Below are 21,395 nucleotides of genomic sequence, written 5' to 3'. Positions count from 1 at the left end.
GCTACGTGTGTATGGTACACAAAGAGCGCGCACACATTTAGAGGCTCTGCATACGCTTATGCTTGTGTGCGCGCATTCACGTTCACACAAACAACAGCTAGCGATGCGCGCACACAAGCATAAGTGCATATGGAGCCTCTAAATGTGTGCGCGCTCTTTGTGTACCATACACACGTAGCGCTACGTACTATGTGTACTCTGTTTATACAGTAGGTTCTCCTCCGGGTGATCTACCGCTAAATTTGTATTATATTTAATGTATATTCACCGGGTGGCAGCGGGTAGGCGCGGTACGTGAGAGGGCCATTATTAGAAGAAGTACTGAGAAATAGGCGAAAATTGTAAATATATTTAAAATTTTACAAAGATTTCTATAGAAATCTCATCAATTTCATGATATTTCTTTCAATTAATCAAAGTTTCGTTCATTCTTCAGCAAATATAATATGCTTGGGCCATGGGTTATTGCTTGGATGGCTTAGCCCATCGCTACCAAAACTCCTGTCGGAGAGTACTCCATTGAAAACGGGACCATTAACTAACGAGCAGCTGTCATGGATTGGATCGATAAATAGTATCGGTGCAATATGTGGAACATTTAGCACTGGATTGTTAACTACCTTCATTGGATGCAAACGAGCGATGTTGCTCCTTTCAGTACCTTCAATACTTTTTTGGGCACTGATTCTCATTGGCGATACATATTATCACGTTTTAGTGGCGAGAATTTTTACTGGCTGGACTGGAGGTGGCATTCAAACGACTCTAATCTTGTTCACTTCAGAGATCGCCAATAATAAGTGAGTGATGCTTTTTTTGTCATTATAAAACAACATTAGTTTAGTTCCGTTTAAATACGTGCAGAGATGCACTTGAAAATGTTAATCTTTATTTGTGATATAGTGATCAAAGTTCACTTGGAAGTTTCTTGTTTCAAAATGTGATGTGTCTTTTGTTACATTCACATTGGTTTCTGTAGTTGCTCATATTCTGTGACACTTTGCTTTGATTGATAACGATTGATAAACAAAGTAGTTCGCATGAAAAGTTGTATTACAACTGTTGAATGTTTTTGTGTATTTCAGTGTTCGTGGTCGACTTGGCTGCTATACACCGTTGGCACGAAACATCGGCATTTTAACTGCTTATATTTTGGGTGCATTTGTTAGCTACTACACGGTGCCATGCATCTTCGTTATCGTCCCGATTCTCTTCGTTATCTCTTTTACATTCCTTCCAAATACACCGCAGTATCATCTACTAAGGGGTGAATCGAAAGTAAGTTCAAATTTATCATGTACCTCGTTTTTCAAATTTTTACCTTTTTTTATTGAAATTTAACCTAAAACCTAGGGGGATTTCTCACGAAAAAAATGAATGAATTCTTAAAAATTTTGAAAAATTTCTTCAATTCGGTCCGATTCACTGAATTTACACTGAACTTTTGAATTATGCTTCAATGAAATTGTTCTGGAAGTGGGTTTTGGTGGATCTCAAGGATCGTTCAGAACTGTTCCCGGTCCTGGAAGTGGATCTTCAGGATGGGCCAGGGCAATGTCAAACCGGATCTGGTCCATCCTGAGGATCTACCAAAACCCACTTCCAGAACACTTTTTTTCAAGCAAAATCATCATTTCAGTACATTTTCATACAATTTCAATCAAAAAGAAGAAATAACAGAAATTTTTGCACATTTGCTCAAACTTTTTGTGTGAGAAATCCCCCTAGCCTAAAACTTTGAAAATTGTTCCATCCCAGAAAGCTGAAGATTCACTCAAATTTTACAAAGGCTGCAAAGGCGAAGATGCTGATGAGGTGAATGCGATCAATGCGGAATTTGAGCGGCTAAAATCAATTGCGCACGAGAAAAAGACGGATGAGAAAATTTATCTCCAAGATATTTGTAAGCATTCCATTGCCAAAATGAATAAGAATTAGTTTAGAAACATGTTTTTTTGAATTAAACAAAAATTCTGCATTTTAGTTAACAAAGCTGCGATACGTGGATTGACAATTGGTGTGATTCTGGCATGGTTGACGCAATTAACGGGTGGTTTTACTTTCGTTACCTATGCCGTTTTAATTTTCGAAAAAGTCGGAGTTTCACACATCGATCCATACATTGCTTCCATCACATTGGCCATCGTTCAAATTATGGGAAGCTTCTTCACAACACAACTCTCGGATCATTTGGGCCGAAAGTTTTTAGTGTTAACTTCATTGTTTGGCTCTGCTTTTGGACTGTTTTCATTTGCATTGTACGCGTATTTGAGCCACATTGGCTTTGATTTATCCTCATTTGACTGGATGCCCGTTGTGTGCTTGTCTTTTGTCATTTTCATCGCATCGGCTGGCGTCATTCCGTTGGCCATTGTGTGCACCGTGGAAAATCTGCCGTCAAAGGTAACTTTTTTGGGAAAATCACAGTTTTAACTATGACAAAATTGATTGTTTTCGGTGTTTCATTGAAATTATTTTACATTTTTTTTTACAACGATTGATTTTTCTTGCAGATTCGCACGCTTGGCTTGACGATATCCACTTTTGGATATAATATTGCATGTTTTACATGTTTAAAGCTATTTCCGATTTTGATGAGCATAATTGGGCTGCACGGTTGCATGCTGATTTATGCCGTCACATGTACGCTTGGTGCATTGTTTGTGCTCACAGTGATGGAAGAGACCAAAGGTCGATCGTTGGATCAGGCCGATAAAAAGGTGGCGAGAGTGTACAAGAAGAGTTATGGTAAATTGCCATCGTTACCATCGACTCAAATGGCAGTTTAAAACTGCCCCGACAAAAAATGAACGACAAATTGTTGAATACACAGTACGACAGGTGTTTTTTTTATTTTGTCCCTGGCGAGATATTTGAAGGGCTGAAAGAGGGCCTCAAATCATGAAGAACTGCATCATTACTTTTTGTAAGTTGGTAAGGTTTTGTCGTTTTTCGATATTTTGCGTTTCCAGTGTACAAGTCATTGTCAAATGGTATTGCATGCCATTTACTCCCATTCCTAGTGGTTTTACGTATATGATTACTTCTACAAAAATGTTTAGCGGTCAATTCTACATGGAAATACACCACAGGCCATAAGTTTGGATACCCCTATGAATGAATTTGGCCCAAAATTTTTAAATTTCAAACCGCTTGTCAAATTTCAACATGCTATACGTCGTTGGAAAGGTCTCGGAGAGTACGTATCATTTTTGGTATTAAACATCAAAATCGGCCAGCTTTTGGCCAAGATATGGCTGATTGAAGATTTCGGCCAAAAATTACAAACGGCCATATCTTGGCCAAACGCCGGCCGATTTTGATGTTTATTACCACAAATCACATCTACTTTTCAAGACCTTTCCAATGGCGTATATAACTTTTTAATCCGATGGCCTGTTCAAGACTTCGATTTTGGCTCCCACAGCTCAAAGGCCAAAAGATGGCCATAGGCTGGCCAAATGTTATCTTCCAAATCATCCATTCGGTCAGAATTTCGATATATTTTCATATCCAATACTAAATTTCAAGTGAAAATGTTCAAAAAACGTAGGAACAAACGTTTCATAGGGGTATCCAAACTTATGGCCTGTGGTGTAGATTTTCCAGATCCAGAAATTTCCAATGATTGTGTGAAATATGGTCAAAAATGTCCAAAATGCCGCAAAATCTATGAAAATCACAAAAAATCGACTTTTCCTCGAAAATTCCTCAAACATACACTTTTCAGGGTTGGTGTCTTGGTAAAAAGTTATTTTTTCTCGAAAATTTGGGGAGTCTTCTCAGTCGAAAATTCATAAAAGTGATTTATTAAGGTACCTCCCGAACAAAAGTGACATTTTTCATGGATTTTGCCATGAAATTATCGTGTTTTGTTCGGGTTGTACCTCAAAAAGTCACTTTTATGAGTTTTTGACTGAGAAGACTCCCCATATTTTTGAGAAAAAATAACTTTTTACCTGAAAAGTGTATATTTCAGGAATTTTCGAGGTAAAGTCGATTTTTTGTGATTTTCATAGATTTTGCGGCATTTTGGACATTTTTGACCATATTTCACACAATCATTGGAAATTTTTGGATCTGTAAAGTCTATTTCCATGTAGAATTGCCCGCTGAAAATTTTTGTAGAAGTAATCATATCCGTAAAACCACTAGGAATGGGAGTAAATGGCATGCAATTTCATTTGACAATGACTTGTACACTGGAAACGCAAAATACCGAGAAACGACAAAACCTTACCAACTTTCAAAAAAAATGATGCAGTTCTTCATTGAAACACCTGTCGTACTATGATATGTATTCAATTAATCCTGTACAGGAATTTAAATAATAGTTCGGGATATGATAAGAGTTAAGAGAGCTCGTAATTTAATCTAAGCTAGGATAGGGTCGACGCCAGTATCTTTAAGTGATAAATGCCATTTAAATTCAAGTGATAAATATGAGTATGTTATAAAATTAGTGTAAATAAAAGCAAGCATCTGGTTTCTTTTTAACCCATTTTCCACATGATTTAGAGCATTTTATTTTAGTTCACGGCAAATATGATATGATTCAAAGCATATTTCAGCATTTGCGAATGCAGTGTGAATAAACAAAAATTGTGTGCCGACGAACGTGTCTGAATTCGTTTACCTTTTTTGAAACGGCACTTTTTTTCTGTGTTACATCAATGAAAATTCACTGAATTACAATAACGAAGAGATTTCCATTAAATGTTGTTGAAAATAAAATGTAATTTTCTGTTGTACACGCCACTTAATGAACATAGTTGATGTCAAGACATCTATTCCACATGTACAATATACACATAGGGAGATACTCTATTCCATAATGCGTACACGCAGCAGTTCATTTCATTTGCTACGGCTTTCAACCAGAACATGTTTATTTACACGCACTAACACGAACGCGACAACATCAAAATAAATGCGAGACTGAAAACTGTTTTCAATACAAATATTAGACAAGAATTGAAAAAAAAGGCCAACGTCTGTTTCACTCGATTTACTTGAACTCTAAGTGGAATAATAAACAGTCATCATTTTTCGTTTCACCTCATTCGAATCAACATTCTCGATCAGTGCAAATCGTTCTCTAGTTTGCACGGAGAAAATTTGGCTTTTTCGATTGCTGTGACTTGAAATTGATTTATTTTAGCATTTAAGTAGTTGAAATTGGATTTAACAATGGCTGCAATAGAGTTAACGCCACAAAATGTTGAAAAGAGTTCCGAAAGTGCAAATGCGATCAAAGAATGTGATACGGTTGAAGAGACAAAGAACGGTTTCCTCAAGTCAAACGGATGGAAAACCACGTTTTTTGTAGTTTTGGTAAACATTTTTATATAAAAAATGAATTTAAAAAGTAAGAAAAAAGAAAAATGTGTTTAAAACTTTGACCCATTCATAGATTTCGCTTTGTGTTCGGAGTTTAATCCATTCAAAAGCACCCAAGTATAATAAAAATGCAAAAGGATTCCTGCAATTAGTGCCAGAGAAATATTTAGATAGCGAACTAGTTGAATGGGAACCTGCACCAGAACCGATCAGTCGACCAGAAGAGCCAGGAAATTTGGGTAATTTGTTGTAGATTTTGAGTCAATTCTAGACGATTTTGATGATATATCAGAATATATTCTGTTCAATTCTGACAAATTTTCATTCGTTTCTGATTTCATTTGATTTGGATCCAATTCTGTCTATTCTGATTAAAAAAAAACTTTGGTCCCATTAGGTAATGTGGTGAATATTCCATCAGAATTGAAAGAAGAAGCCGACAAACGTTGGTCAGAACATCGATTCAACATCATTGCTAATGAAATGATGTCGCTTAATCGAACTATGCCCGATATTCGTTATCCAGAGTAAGAATTAGTCTTTTAACATTTTCTTTTTCAAATTGGAATTTTCAATTAATTAAAATGCAAATTATCTTGATTCATCAATGGATTTGTTCAAACAGATGCAAGCCCATTCAATATCCAAAGAAATTGCCACAAGTATCGATAGTCATAGTGTATCATAATGAAGCTTGGTCGACTCTGATTCGAACCGTTTGGAGTGTAATCACACAATCACCTCGAACACTGTTGAAAGAAATTATTCTAGTGGACGATTTTAGTACGTTTGAACACTTGGGAAAACCATTGCAAGATTATGTGCACAATTTCCCAGTTCCAGTTTTATTGGCCAGAACAATGGACCGCGTTGGATTGATTCAAGCACGTTTATTAGGGGCCAGTAAAGCGAAGGTATGCGTTTTTACAATTTCATATACAAAATTTAATTGTAATTTAAAAAAAAAATAGTTCAGAAAATTAATAAACAGCATTTGGATTTCGAAAATTGATTAAATTTTCGTCCGTATTTTTCATTTCAGGGCAAAGTGTTGCTGTTTCTCGACGCTCACTGTGAATGTACTCGAGGTTGGTTGGAACCGTTGTTGAAGCCAATCGTCGAAAGTCGAACAACGGTCGCAGCTCCAATCATCGATGTAATCCACTATGATACGATGGAGGTGCGTACGGCTGAAATAAATTCACGTGGTGCATTCGATCTGAGTCTTACATTCACTTGGGATAAAGTAAGTATAGATAATTAAGGGAATTATTACCAGTAAATAAGATCTGATTACTAAATTTTAGATACCGAAAGAAGTTTTGGCTTCTCTGAAAAACGATCGCACCGCTCCAATCATATCGCCTGCGATGGCAGGCGGTTTATATGCAATTGATCGCGAATACTTCTACAATTTGGGTTCGTACGATGAGAAAATGAAAATCTGGGGCGGTGAAAATCTGGAAATGTCGGTTCGCGTATGGACATGTGGAGGTACACTAATTTCGGTGCCATGCAGTAGAGTGGGACATATTTTCCGCGATAATTCACCGTATGTTCTTCCCGGTGGAGCCGATCATGTGATTGCCCATAATTTAGCGAGAATGGCCGAAGTGTGGATGGACGAGCACCGGCACACCTTTTATGCCTACTCACCGCGAGCACAACGGGAAATCACCAATGTTACCGAACGAAAATTGCTGCGAGAAAGACTTCAATGCAAGCCATTCAAGTGGTTTTTAGAAAATATTTTCTCCGAAAGTCCATTCAATATTCCAAACTATAAACTGGTCGAGGTGAAATTCTATGATTTTTTTTTCAAAATTTGCATGCTAAGCTTGAAATTACTTCCGTCATTTATAATGATGTCATATATTGTTTAGATCGAAAGCGTGTTGGAAGATGAATCGTGCCTCGACTCAATGGGAGATTCACGTGTTCTCAATCGGAAGTTGGAGCTAAAAACGTGCCATCATCAAGGCGGAAATCAAGTATTTATGATAACGGACAAAGGTGAAATTCGTGAAAAGAAATTCTGCTTGGATGCAACCAAACCCGATGAACCGGTAATGATGCTAGAGTGTCACGGTGAAGGCGGAAATCAATTCTGGAGTTTTGACAACATGGTACGTGACTATTCTCATACTTCTTTTTGCTGTTTGTGAGTCATAAAATCGAATTACACATCAAACGAAAACAGATTATCAATCAAATAGATAACAAAACCAACAAATTTCCGAAGAAGAAACAAAATAATTAACGTGTTTAATTTAATGTGTTAATCTTGTATTTGCAGACTAACCTGATTAGACACCAAGACACCAAAGGCAGAAATTGTTTAACGCTACAAGAGGAAACTGATGTGCTAACGATCGAAGAGTGTGACGGTTCTGAAGCTCAACAGTGGTATATGGCACCGCCGAGCTCACAACGAAATCACAACTGATTAACTTATAAATTAATTCATAAATTCTGACGATTTCAAGTTCAAGCGGTTAAGAAATGTGTAAAAATCAAAATAAAAATTGTGTCAAAAAAAACACAGTTTACGCACGGTCCAACCGGTATGCGTGGCACGCGCTCCATAGATTTCCTCTAATTTTAAGCTCACGAGTTTTTAAAAATAAATATAGCATCGGATTAAATGTCAATTCAAAATCGAAAAAAAAAACGGTTTTTATTGTTCATTTCCGTCAACAATGTATTTTCTTAAACTTAGACTTAACACGGTTATAATCAAACATGTGTATATAATTATCTCGTTTGCATGAGCCGGTCATAGTTAATAGCCGACTCACTATAATATTCTGGCGAACATTTTTGCCAAATCAAAATGTGATTTTTGCACTTACATCACTAATACTGGGTGCACTAACAACATTGTTTTTAGCCATAAAAAACCTTATAAAACTAAAGCCTTATAGACCTTATCAGATATTATGATGTGTATGTTTGTGTGTGCTTTTTTTTCGCTGCGCTTAAATTACTGTAATTTAATTACATTCCCTCCCAAGGTGAACAAATTCCCATATATATCGATGTTCACACAGAGAGTGTGAAATCTGATTTACGCTTCAGGGAACATTTCGTCGTAGGTAACTTCAGTTAAAATGTCATTTGCGATTTCGAGGAATGTTTTTGAGAGGCTTTTCTCGAAACCCGGAATCATTTCCTCAAGGAAAAGCTGTGCATTCTCATTGATGACCGTGTTTCCAATTTCACCGAGTGTTCGATCGCCGTTGAATAGATTCTCTAAACGGAATTTTGCACCGCCAACTGATACTTTGATTTGGAGATTGCCGAATTTTACGTATTTAAGTCCATTTTTGCCAGGCACTAACTTTCCAATGATACGCACATTGGCACGGGTATTTTCTAAGGAGAATTGGGATTCGTATGATTAAAATGGAATATTTTCTCTATTCAATAATGATGAAATAAAATGTTTTAGTCACTTGATATAATGTGATAAGATGAAATGATACGAAATAACTTGCCTCAATAAGAAAAAATATTGAGAACGAAAAAAAACGAATTTGATCAAAAATGTGCCTTACCCAAAACACCACTGATTGGACCACGACCTTGGATGTTCAACAAAAGTAGGCGCATTTTCAACGAGTATTTTCCGGCAAACGTCAATTTCGGTAGATGAACGGTGAAATTGAATTTCAAGTTCGGAATGTCGCTTCTGAAAAACACACAATGTAAACATTATTAAAAATTCAATCAATCAGTTGACACACTCATCAATATTTATCAAGGACTATATACTTGAAATAATACTCTAAAAGACTATAATTCTTATCTATTTATTCGAATGAACGTGAAAATATTGTTTTTAAAACAATGCCTTCGAATTCCATTATTGTCAGGGAATTCAAGAAGAAATACGGCGTATCAAATGGAACAATATTATTGATATAGAATTTCAATTGAACGTACTTGAGATTTGAGACGACAAAATTGCTCGGGCCATTGACTAAAAGGTTATTGAATGTTGCACTGAATTCTGGGCCTCGTTTAACCGAAATGTTGTCCAATGCCAATGGTTCAAGTGATACTGTTTTGACGCCATCGCCCAAATCACCATTTGCCAATCGTGGTCGCAAGTCAGTGATTGCGTTCAATATACATTGGCTTGGATTTGGCGTATTCCGTGGGCAGATCTTAATTGTTGAGGCTGAAAACAGAAGCAATTCCAAAAATTAAAATAAATATGAAGATGAAAAACAAAAAGAAACTCAGAACAAAAAAAAAACAACAAAATCAAATAAAAAAAAACATTAAATGCGAAAGAAGATGTCTCTTGAGATGAATACATATCGTATTGCTCCCAGCTCAAAAGAACACTCTCGCCGAATTGTGCAAACTAATTCAGCAAATGTTCACGAATAATTATGCACAAAAAATAAATAAAATTTCAACAATTTGACTGAATGTCCACTTGAATGTTCAAGCATCCGGCTGTCAGGAGCAATAAGAATAAATCGCTTCGTTGAAATAACAAGAATTGTGAGGTTTTTTTTCTATGTATAAATTTAGAATATAATGATTTGGTCAAGTTCAAGGTGAGTCTATATCAAGTGCTGTTTCATGCCATTAGGTTAATTGACGTGGATAAGCGTACTTAACAGTATGACGTCCATAGTCTTTGGACCAGCGTCTCTGGCTTAGTGTACGAAACAAAAAAGCAGACATGAAAAGAAATTCGACGAAAGCGAGTTTTTGTCCAATGCAGGTCATCAATTCAAAGTGGATTTCTTGTTCATTCTTTATGTGGAATTATTACCACATAATCGAATTAAATCATTGAAAATGTAATCTATCAATTTTATCAATGCGTCAATTGAATGAGACAGAAAAAGAGAAACGCGTGAACGCACAAACAAAACAGAAAAAAACGCATCAGTGCTAAATGTTGCGGTTGAATTGAGGCAAAACCACCAAGTGCGACAAGTGAAACAAAATAGCGTCGATTTTGTAATAAATTATAACGTGTGGTTGTGTTAGGTTGTAAAAAAATCACACTTAATTATGCAGCGCATTAACACACGTCGACTCAAATGAAACGATTAGAAATGTGCATTGTTACTTCGATTTTAAACTACCGCATACACCGAGAAATGGCGTTTGGTGACCTCTCTTCCCGTAATTTATGAACGGTTACAAATAGCAAAAAACATCAGTTGGTGTCCAGTTGTGTGTAAATTGAATCGTGTTGCATGTTGTTTTTTCTCTCTCAATTCATTGACACGACTTCTTTACTACGTATGCAAATGTATTTATAATTATGTTCGAACCAGTCATACAGACTGCGTAGAACGATCAGAACAAAAAATAGGTATTTTTCAATTGAAACTTGCACCGACTAAACGGTCGATTAAATCAATTTGGTTGAAGACTTCAAATCAACGTGAAATATAAGCAGAACGTTCTAACTTATTAATCGATGTGATTTGATGACGAATGCGAAGGAAATCGATTCTATCGAGTCTCTACAGCCTCTAATAGCATTGATTTTACAGAGAAAAAAAAGAGCGTCACCTAGAGTCTTACATAATCACCCGTGGTTTCGTCACTGAAACAAGTCATTCGTTATATACCCACAATGAATCGTTGATCGTCGGAACGGCACAACTTTAGAATACACAATTAGAAGAAAAAATGGATTGAGAATCTTCGATTTTTGTATCGAATGTGGATTTTTTTGAATCGACAATACAAAACGTACAATCACAGACAGCGACGCTGTCACAGCGTCAATATTCAATAGTCAAATGATGTAATTAAGCCTTTAGAAATCGATTTTCAAAGGAATAATCAAACACTTGCAACACACAATAAGGTATATTCACAAGTCGAATCGGGACAAAAGAGAAATTTATATTCTTATTGAGCATTTAGCGACGAAAAGTGAATTGAAAGTCTCGCCATCGTACTTGCAAAAGCAAAAACTAGAAAAGAATCAATGCACGTGCATGAGGTTAGTATAAAAACGACGCGTTGCGAATTTTTAAAAGAATTGATCGAAGGAAGCAGCGTTTCAATGAAAGAAATTTCGGTTGCACATCACGTTCGACTTTCTCAATCAAAAGGACGTTAAAATTTAATTGCCATTGAGTGTGATTGAATCGATGTCCATTTCGGTGTGAATTCAATGTGAAGGGCACACAAAAAAGCATTTGATTTTTACTCGATTCGTTTTGGTTTATGTTTAGCATAATTTGAATAAAATTTTCATAAATATGCATGTGCTTGAATCAGACTGCGCGCATCACATTGCTCCTGGCAAAAAAAAATCAACGTTTTTTTTTCTCTGTTTTTATCAATTTTCTAGGTTTTTCGTGTCTTTCTCACTCTCTCGATTTGCTTTCAAAAATGATGAATGATTTTATGCGACTGAGATTGAACAGGCTCAAAAGCGCACCGTGTTATGAATGACCCAATTTTCAATGTCAGCAACACCCTTGAACAGAAAAAAAAAAACATGATATATCCATAGAATGTGTAGTGGGAATTGAAAGAGTAGAGGGAAAAAAAGGCGGAATCGTCGTCATCGCTTTTTTTCTCGTTAAATTCATAAATAAATTGTGCGATTGATTGATACATTATGTGTATGGGACTGTCAATAACGGAAATAAAAATCACATCAAATATATTTGTGCAAAAACGGCAACAGCGAGAAGAAAGGTTAAACGTTTTATGAGCAATTTCAACTGATAAACAAGTGATCGACTGACATAGAAGTGTAAAAAAAATGAAAACACACGAGGCAGAGACAAAAACAACGGAATTTTTGATGGGTTTGACCAGTTTTTGAAAAGACTTCTCTTCAGATATGCAAAAAAAAACATTCCATTCAATCTGAAAGAATTACGCTTATCGATAATGAATCATTTGGTCAAGTTTGACCAAAAAAGAGGCTCAATATCGCAATCACATGTGATCATGAAAGTGGTAAAATTATTTTTGGAATTCACGTTCCATGACGACAACAACGACGGTACTTCCATTCGCCAACGAATCGGAATTTACAATTTAAATTATATAATCACTTTGTACGGTTTCTTTTGCACAATGCAAACACAAAACCAACAATGAACAACTTGTCCATTCTATTTATAGGCCAACATTTTTCGGAAAATGAAATGACATTTTTTTTTCTTGTCAACTCTCGATCTTAATATGATGGGGTTCCCAATGATTTTTTATACGTATGTATGATTAAAATACAGACTTCATCGACCGGCTCCGATCGATTACATATGTTTTGATATTGACATTGCTAATCACATCGATCGCATTCTCAATTTGCATAATTCAATGCGATGGCTTTTTCTCTCTCTCTCTCTCTCTCTCTCTCTCTCTCTTGACTATGCATGATGTTCGAATTTTTTCCATAAACCATTTTGGATTCGTATCACACAAAATCGCAATTTTCTACGAACACTTTGAACTTGAACCTGTGTGCTTGTGCCGTCAAATGGATTTGGTTGAAATTAAAACCATTTTGATAGTTCAGTGGCGAATGCAAATGCATTGTGCGCCAAACAAAAGACCAAGAAGCATTGAATACTAATCAAGCACAATCATCAATTTAGTTCATAATTTGTGATTCGAAAATGAGGCGGAAAATGTCAAAATTCAATGACTTTTCTATCAAGATTGAGATTTAATGTAGCCATCATGTTTGTCACTTGATGTTTACGGTAGAACGAATATGTGTAAATGGAATGAGAAAATAGAGGCGACGACGACCGCAAATAGTTCGGATATTTAACCTGCCGAAAACAGTTTGCACAAATAAGAGGTGCACCGAAAATTCGCACCTTTGAATTGACCGTGTAAATATTTTTCTTGAGTAAACACATGGTGAATATGTTTTATTTTTGGCTTGTTGAGAATCACTTACGCAGTCGACACATGGACTCAACGATGCAAAGTGCAAAAATGCAAATTCCAATCAGATTCGAAAACATTGTCACTTTCGATTATTTTCAGGTAACAAAATCACAAAATTATCAAAAACAACAATGAAAAAAAAAACAAAAGTGAAGAGCGCGTTCAAGGAAAACAAATCAAGAATTATTGATCGATAACGACTTATTTTGGAAATTCACACAACACTTATTCAATAACGAACAAAATGAAAAATACAATTTCGGTAAGATTTAACACATCCGTTTCAGTGGAACGACTGCAAGCTTCTAATTCTCCGTCAGCGATGTGCAAAGAATTTATAACCAGCTGAAGTCAGTCGTCACGTTTCGCATGTTGTTTGTTGTGAGTTGTGACGCTTTGCATATGGTTTCACATTTAAAAACAAACCAATACAATCTCGAATCGAAGACCTTTTGAATGAATTGGGGGCCGCATAATCGTCACTAACGTTGTCCGCTACTGTGTACGGGTGCGTGAGTGTGTGCTTGTGCGTGTGTGTCTGTGTGCGAGCACGTACGCACTACAACAATTTCGATTAGTATTCAAATAAGCCAAACGACATGATTAGCTCGTGTAACATCATGACTCTTATCCGCACTGTAATAACGAATTTTTTTATGATCATTTCATGTTGTTGAGCATTGATTTCCAATATCTCACTTGATGATCTATAGAGTGGGCTAGCGCAAATACTTGTTTTCACATTTCGACTGAAAAAATTTTGTTTTGTTTATTTTTCTTGGTATTCACTTGGACACGTTTGATTTTGTTTTGATTTTTTTTTTTCAGCTCCAAAACATTTGCGGACATTCTTGTGCTGAATCTGATGAAAGCTCCGACGAATCGGACATTCTTACGCGAAATTTATTCAATATTTGAATATATTCATTAATATCAAATAATCAACGTTGACCGTAACAGCCAATTCATTGGGTTAACATTGGTTGAAGCACTCTTCAGTGCTTTCGATCTCAAGACATAACGTCATTCGTTGAAGTACCGCGCTGACGATAAAGCAATATCGAATTTTAATGTGGCTTCTGGCTTTACTTTTTTTCACATCCGCAAAAATACGGATGCTCTCAGTGGAAATTTTCCATCTTCAATTTCTTTGTTCAACATTCTTATGCTGAGAGACCCCAATACCGATGATCATCAATAAATCTGAATATTTTATGACGCATAAAAAAAGAATTTTTAAATATTTCACTCAAGGTGTGATATTTTCGCATCGAATTAATTCGTGTCGCACACGTTCAGGAAATAGATTTCTTTTCTATGAATATTGTAAGTTTGATTGAATCGCCATTTCTGCATGATGCCGACTGTCAAGTTTACAGTGTGAACCAAATGCGTAAATTAACTTGTTCGTGGCTTGCGGTTCGTGCTCATTTTGTTGACGAGTGTAATTCTCGCAGACCGTACGCGATCGTTTCGAATCGGATTGCGCTCGTTCATCGGTGTGCATAGTTCGTTTGTATTTGCAGCGAAGGGAAGTTTAAGTTCATTGATATCCCTGCGGAAGTTTCGTTGATATCTCAACAGAGCTGACATAGGCACCTACGGGGTGCCGGTACTTAGTTGGATGCGCACCTAGTAATATTTCAAAATACTTTTTTTTCTTAATATGTTTGGATGTTTTGAAATTTGATTTTTTTCATCATCTAAATACCATAGATTTATTTAAAAAAATTATATCAAACTCAAATATACTCGATTTTTTTTTTCGAATAGTACTAGGTGCGCACCCAAGGTAGTAAGTGCCTATGTCAGCTCTGTATCTCAAGTCAATTTGGCACTTGAATCGAAAGAAATGATAGAAACTGGCATGAGATCGATTGTGAACAGTAAGTGTAAGTGAATTAACTAACTCACTGGCCGCCAAAACAAAAGTGTCGATTGAGCCAGATATTCTTGGCGCCATTCAGTCTGATGGAATATATCGATAAAACAAAAATCAAATGTCACAATGTGCCCTACTAATGGATAGCAATCAATGCATCGGATCTCCCAACAGAAATGGTTGCTAATTTTCACATAGAAATGACCAGAGACAGGGCCTGTCCCAGATAGGGCGCAAGTGGTGCGCTGCACCACGGCGCTAGGGCGCCGAAGGCGCGCGAGTGCTGAAATTTGTGCAAACTGGCGCTCAATTGCTTAAATTTTCCAAAAAAGAAAAATTCAGGCGTCGAGAGCGCCGAATGCACCAAAAGCATTTGATCAGCTTATATATATATTGAAGTGCCACTTGTATTTAAAGCACTTTTTACCAATTTAAAAATATTAAACAATAAGATTTCAGTATTTATTCAACCGACTACAAAATATATTCAGTTATTTTGAGCACCCTTTTCCATGTAATTCTCAGTGAACATGTGTATTCAAGCGCTATATTTTTGGAATGACAAAATTTTTTTGTAGTTTGCTCGCAGTAATGTATAATGTTTTCAATAAATCTAAAATGCAAATTTTCAGTATTACATAAGACAAATTTCGTTGGATTTTATTCGTGCCTTTCGAAATACACGAAACACCATGAAGTTCATAATATGAACGATACACACAATAGCGTACAGAACTTTTCTAACAAGAAAGTTACTCGTTTTGAGACGATTTTGAGTCTATTTCATTTCATCCTAAGAAAAGCGCGCCCTGGCAATTTTGCACCAGGGCGCAAAGAGCGCACGGACAGGCTCTGACCAGAGATGGTTCATCGTTTACCGCAAGTGTATGTAAATGTGTATCGGTATATGCCAGTCGGGAAAATGTGTGCAAAACGAATTTTTAGTTGTCGAAATGAGCTTTTTTATTTTTCACAAAAGAAATAAACATGATTTGAATATTACATACGGGCTCAGAGAACTGGATTTATTTTGGAATATTATAAAGATTTAGAAGAAAAATCGGAATAACATTTGTGAAATTAATGTTTGGGGACAACCCAGTCAATATCACCGCCAGGAGGTTGACCAACTTGTCTTTTTGCGCGAGCATCTATGCCAAGGGAAGACTCAATAACCCCTGAAAAGAGTAACACAGACATAATCAATTATTACCACTCCATTTATTCCATTGTATGAAAAGTGTCAGATGTAATTACCGTTCGATTTGCGTTGATTGTTCACTTGTAAGCATTGACACATAACCAACATGACAATAAAGAAGATGATCGAAATGGATTTAATGAAATGCATTTTCTTCGATTCAAAAAGAATTGTTAACAAACAAACAAAACCTCAGACAAAATATTTATTTTCAATTGTGTATGAATGGTCCGAATGAACGTTCAAGATCTACTGAAGAAACTGACAAAATGATCGGAATATTTATACGCAAATGCAGTCAAAACAAAAAACATTTTCATGCGGAGAATATGTTGGTGTTTTATATTTCGTCTGCTTTTGGATATCAGTTCAACAATTTTTGTTCTTGGAATCGCAGAAAATAAATGCATTACCAGACTTATTGTCCTATTCGTGCCCTTGAGAAGCGGAAACTCTTTGTTCTTTGCACTGTGTGATACGTGTTCTATAAATACGTATAGGTAGGCGTCAAATGATAGAGTGTGAAGTTTAAAGTAAAGTCAATTGAGAGCAATTAAATTTTTTCCTTGCCTGCACGAATATTGGTTTTTTCATGATTCGGATCAAAGCAATAATACAAACTATTCCATAATTTCGAATACAAACCATAACATCCGTCGAAAGGACTTTTTGTAGCACAGAATTTATGGAGGAATCTCCATGATTTTCTATTCAAGTTCCATCATTGAGTTTGATGAAATTGAAAAAAGATCTTTTTTTCCTTCTTTCTGATATTTTTGAACATTTTTGCCATCATGCTAAATATAAATACATAGCCTAATCAAAATACTTCAAATTTGGGAGGGATCATTGTAATTCATATCAATTCCACATGAAAACAATACATAATGGGACATAATCAGATGACCGTGCCGATTAATAAAAATAAGATCAAACATGGATTTCGTATATTATTTTACAAAAACAATTGATCATTTATTATTTTTCACACACAAAATGAACATAAAGTGATTAATAGATACGAGCTCAAAGAGCAAAGTACTGGATTTATTTTGGAACATTATGAAGTAAGAAAACAATTCGAAATATCAACATATTCTACAATTACTTGATCTTCTACTCTCTATTAGTCAATTCTTTTTCTCTATTCATGACACCTTTGCCTACGACTTTTTCAGTTAAGTCTTCTGCGTAATCAGTCTCATTTGCATCCAATTTCCAATCAAATTCATAGTCCTTAGGTTCACCAATTTGTCTTTTTGTCTATCCAATCTATACCAAGAGAAAAAATAACAAAAGTCAAGTATCGTAAGCAAAAAAAGCATTTTGAAAAAATTAGCTCGCAAATACGAGTCTTCATACTTATTCAACAGTGTTTGCAAATCAGCAGAAATCAATATACCATACCAGTGGTACATATACTGAAACGTCAAATACAATATAAACTGACAAAAGCTTCTTAGGGACGCAAAAAACGCTTGTCAATAAATGTACTACCAGATTTATCGGTCTATTTATGCCCTTAAGAAGCGGAAATTTCTTTTTTTTTTTTAAAGCAACGCATGTTCTTAGCTGACCCAGCTAAATATTCGTAACTACGTATAGGGTAGGCGTCAAACGATGGGGTTTTAAGTCAATTCAATTGGGAAAGTTATGTTTTTTGTCTATGGTGACAATATTTTCTGCATGGTTCGGCATTAGTCAAAGTGATAAGACAAATGATTCCACGATTTAAAATACAAACCATAACATCTGTTCAACTAATATTGCATCAAAGGGTTTTTTTCGCATAGAATTTATGTAGATATTTCTCCATGGCTTTTATTCAAGTTTCAGATCATAAAGTTGTGATTAGAGATCTTTGCTTCATCTCTTTTGAGTGCGCGTCACCACATATTGCACCATTTTTCAATGTTGAATAAATGAATGGGAGAAGCATTCAAGTTCTATACTGACTAAATTATTGGACAACCATTTGTTATTGTTCACACAAGAAATGAACACAATGTGAATAAGAGCGAAGTACTGGATTTATTTTGAAACATTATGAAATTGGGAAAAAATTCAAAATATTAACATATTTTTCAATCAATCTTCTTCACTCTGTATAAGTTGTAAGTTTTTCTTCAACTCTTTTTGACGATCATTATCATTTGCATCCATTCTCCAATCAATTTCATAGTCCTTAGGTTCACCAATTTGTCTTTTTGTACGCAGAAAAGTTCCAATATCTTTTGAAAAGATGAGAAACAAAAATAATTACGTCATACGAACAGCTAAGATTAAATCGCAGATTTTATCAAAATGTTTGCAAAGGCCCATCTTAGAACCGTCGTTTGCGAAAAGACACTTTGAAAGAGTTTGCAGTTTGCACGCAATACGAATCTTCCTAATGTCGAATTATGATTTGTTAAGCCATGATTCCAGCAACACCATGACACTCTTTTGCGTACAACGGATTAAATTGTCCATTTGCAAACATTAAACTGAATTGCATAAATTGTTTCAGTTATAATTACCATTTGAATCGTGTTGATTTATCACAGGGTGGCACTGGGACATCACCACATAACAATGAAAAGGAAGATTGAGATAGCTCTGACGAAATGCATTTTGTTCTATTCAAAAAGAATTGTTAATAAACCAGCAAAAATCCACACTTAAAATATTTATTTTCAGTTATTTACAAACGATCGGAATGAATGGAAGAAACGTTCAAGATCTACTCAAAAGACTGAAAAACATACTCGTAATTGTTACAAATATATACTGCAAATTCAGCCAATTTGCATACTGCCACTATGATAAGAAGCTTGGCGTGGGTGTCGTTCTTCCTTCTAAAGCACTACTTCCAAGGCGCAATCGTGTAATTGCCTATGAAATAGCAAATATACTATCGTGAACCATTTCAAGGGGCAAATCAATATATAAATAATTAAAAATAATATACAAGTACGTCAAAATTTTGTCCCTCGGACGATTTTTTTTTCATATAAAAACAATCGTACCCAATTCCAATCTTTGGAAATAGCGTGAATGCAGGCTTTGTTAGCGCATAACAATCCATCACGCTGAATAAATTCATGCGATAGATTTATGCGATAAATGTGATGCGCTCGCTTTGCGGTGAACGAAGTCTGTTGCTCTTATTATACTTCGTCTGCATATCTTTTGGATATCGGTTCAAAGAAATTTGAGAATTAAAATGCTATTATCCAGACCGAGTCGGTCTATTCTATTTCCAGTAAAAAAATTCTTGGAATCGCACAAATGATCCTATTTACGCCCTTGAGAACCGGAAATACTTTGTTTTTACACTTTGCGACACGTCCTAGCTAAATTTGCATAACTAGTAATGGGTAGTCGTCAAATGATGAAGTGAAGTAAAACATTATTTTCTTCTTATCGTTTTATTTTTTTAATTGTCAATTTTTCGCACTACAGATGGTTTTGGGGCTAAACAAGGCAACAATTCAAACAAAAGTAATGCGACAAATGATTCCACAATTTCAAATACACACCATAATATCCGTTCAACTAATATTGAACGAAAGGAGTTTCTCTTTTGAACTATTAGTCTACATCAAGCGGTTGTCGTGTTATTAACAATAATGTGCACAAAGACAGAAATTTGACAAGATAAATTATTTGCTTTCCAAGTCAGACACATTTTTGACACTTTTAAACAATGGATTTGATTGTTCTCTTATTTGTATCAATCGCATTTCCTGACTAAACCATGAGGAATCCAGGAATATGAATATTAATTTAATTATTTATGGCCAAAAATCAACCAAGTACCAGTACTCGCAGACCTGGGTAAAATTAAAGGGTTAAATATGAACTCAAGACCAAAACTGATGCTAAGCAAAGCTAATATTTGTGATATTCATCATCTTAGATTCTGACATCAAAAATTCATGATGGGGTCAAAGAAATTAATTTAGTAAAACAAACAAAATAAATTACTCCATACAATCTATTGAATCAAAGTGTTTTGTTAGAACCAAGTGAAATCCGAAATCATTAAATTCGATTTTTGAGCCGACTTCCTTAATTCGATTTCACAGGCGCAGTTTTATTTTCAATTGTATGTATGAATGATTCGAACGAACTGGATAAGCATTTAAAATCTATCTCAGCGAGGCATATTGGATGAAAAAAAGCTACAGTATAATTACAACTATAAGCATGATAAAATGCTTGGCGGATGTATCGAACATACGGAGGCGGCACATATCGTAGTATCAAAATGCGAATAAAGTCAGAAATGCAAGAACATTTTTTCAAAAATACCCGAATGTATGTGTAAACAATTTTAACACGTTTTTGCGCGTAATAAAAAATTACTACCAGCTTTGCCCTATTTGAACTTTTCATGATATTTGTACGTGAAATTTATAAGTCCATCTATTGAAAAAACCCAAAATCAATGAAAGTTCAAAATTTTTCAAAGATTATCTAAGGTATTTACATGTGACACATACAGCGCCATCTATTAAAAAAAGTCACAATTGTGTCAAGTTGAAATAAGGCAAAATTATCCAGAAAATGGTTGTCATTCTTTATGTCGCATTTCCTGAAAGTCAAAAAAAAATATGAACCTTTTTTGATATCTTTGTTTCACATATTATCGTGCATACATATGTCCAATTAGAAGTTGGCGATAGTTTAAAGCTCTTACAAACTATACAATTTTAAATGTTATCAACAAATGGAAACAATGTCGGCTCCTTAGTTCAGATACTATTTGCAATCGCACAAACTGACTCGTTGCTATCGCATTGTATCAAGAAGCAATGTGATGGATTTGTAAAATTTGTTTATTTTTGACCGTGACCATATACATTACCGTGCAAAAGTTTGGAACCACTAGGTATTTTTCATACAAATTGACCATTTTTGGTGGACTCATTAACATATTTCGGAAACACCTGCATTCTTGATATTTTGTGCATAGTTTCTACAACGTTTCAATCACAATGGTTTCATCAAAAAATATTCATGAATTTCAAAAATATAAGGGAGATGGTCTAGTTATGAGACGGGTTTTGTTTTAGATTTAAA

At 35.3% G+C, this 21,395-nt stretch overlaps 3 protein-coding genes across 3 annotated transcripts in view; 2 read left to right on the top strand and 1 right to left on the bottom strand.

The window, feature by feature from the left end:
• The window catches only part of LOC129565088 (facilitated trehalose transporter Tret1-like), a 5,117-nt gene extending 615 nt beyond the window's left edge, over nt 1-4,502 (top strand). The window contains exons 2-6 of the mRNA XM_055439494.1: nt 437-800; nt 1,086-1,278; nt 1,759-1,903; nt 1,985-2,403; nt 2,514-4,502. Coding sequence (XP_055295469.1) covers nt 437-800; nt 1,086-1,278; nt 1,759-1,903; nt 1,985-2,403; nt 2,514-2,789 — 1,397 coding nt within the window. The 3' untranslated portion in view covers nt 2,790-4,502. The remainder of the gene's footprint in view (nt 1-436; nt 801-1,085; nt 1,279-1,758; nt 1,904-1,984; nt 2,404-2,513) is intronic.
• Nucleotides 4,503-5,053: 551 nt separating this feature from the next.
• LOC129565086 (polypeptide N-acetylgalactosaminyltransferase 13-like) lies at nt 5,054-8,005 on the top strand. The gene is made up of 8 exons (XM_055439492.1): nt 5,054-5,334; nt 5,414-5,579; nt 5,738-5,867; nt 5,966-6,254; nt 6,383-6,586; nt 6,648-7,136; nt 7,224-7,466; nt 7,637-8,005. Exons 1-8 carry the CDS (start codon nt 5,191-5,193, stop codon nt 7,784-7,786), a joined length of 1,815 nt encoding a protein of 604 aa, XP_055295467.1. The 5' UTR covers nt 5,054-5,190; the 3' UTR covers nt 7,787-8,005.
• A 9-nt stretch (nt 8,006-8,014) lies between these two features.
• LOC129565095 (protein takeout-like) lies at nt 8,015-13,590 on the bottom strand. The gene is made up of 4 exons (XM_055439508.1): nt 13,256-13,590; nt 9,286-9,523; nt 8,898-9,031; nt 8,015-8,715 (listed from the first exon to the last, which is right to left on the bottom strand). Exons 1-4 carry the CDS (start codon nt 13,320-13,322, stop codon nt 8,408-8,410), a joined length of 747 nt encoding a protein of 248 aa, XP_055295483.1. The 5' UTR covers nt 13,323-13,590; the 3' UTR covers nt 8,015-8,407.
• Nucleotides 13,591-21,395: the final 7,805 nt, after the last annotated feature.

The sequence above is a fragment of the Sitodiplosis mosellana genome, unplaced genomic scaffold (genome assembly GCF_009176505.1).
Source record: "Sitodiplosis mosellana isolate CC-2019 unplaced genomic scaffold, AAFC_SMos_1.0 Smas_scaffold_2, whole genome shotgun sequence".
Taxonomy (NCBI): domain Eukaryota; kingdom Metazoa; phylum Arthropoda; class Insecta; order Diptera; family Cecidomyiidae; genus Sitodiplosis; species Sitodiplosis mosellana.
The sequence above is the reverse complement of the archived record's forward strand: the minus strand, read 5'-3'. Positions and strand labels throughout refer to the sequence as shown.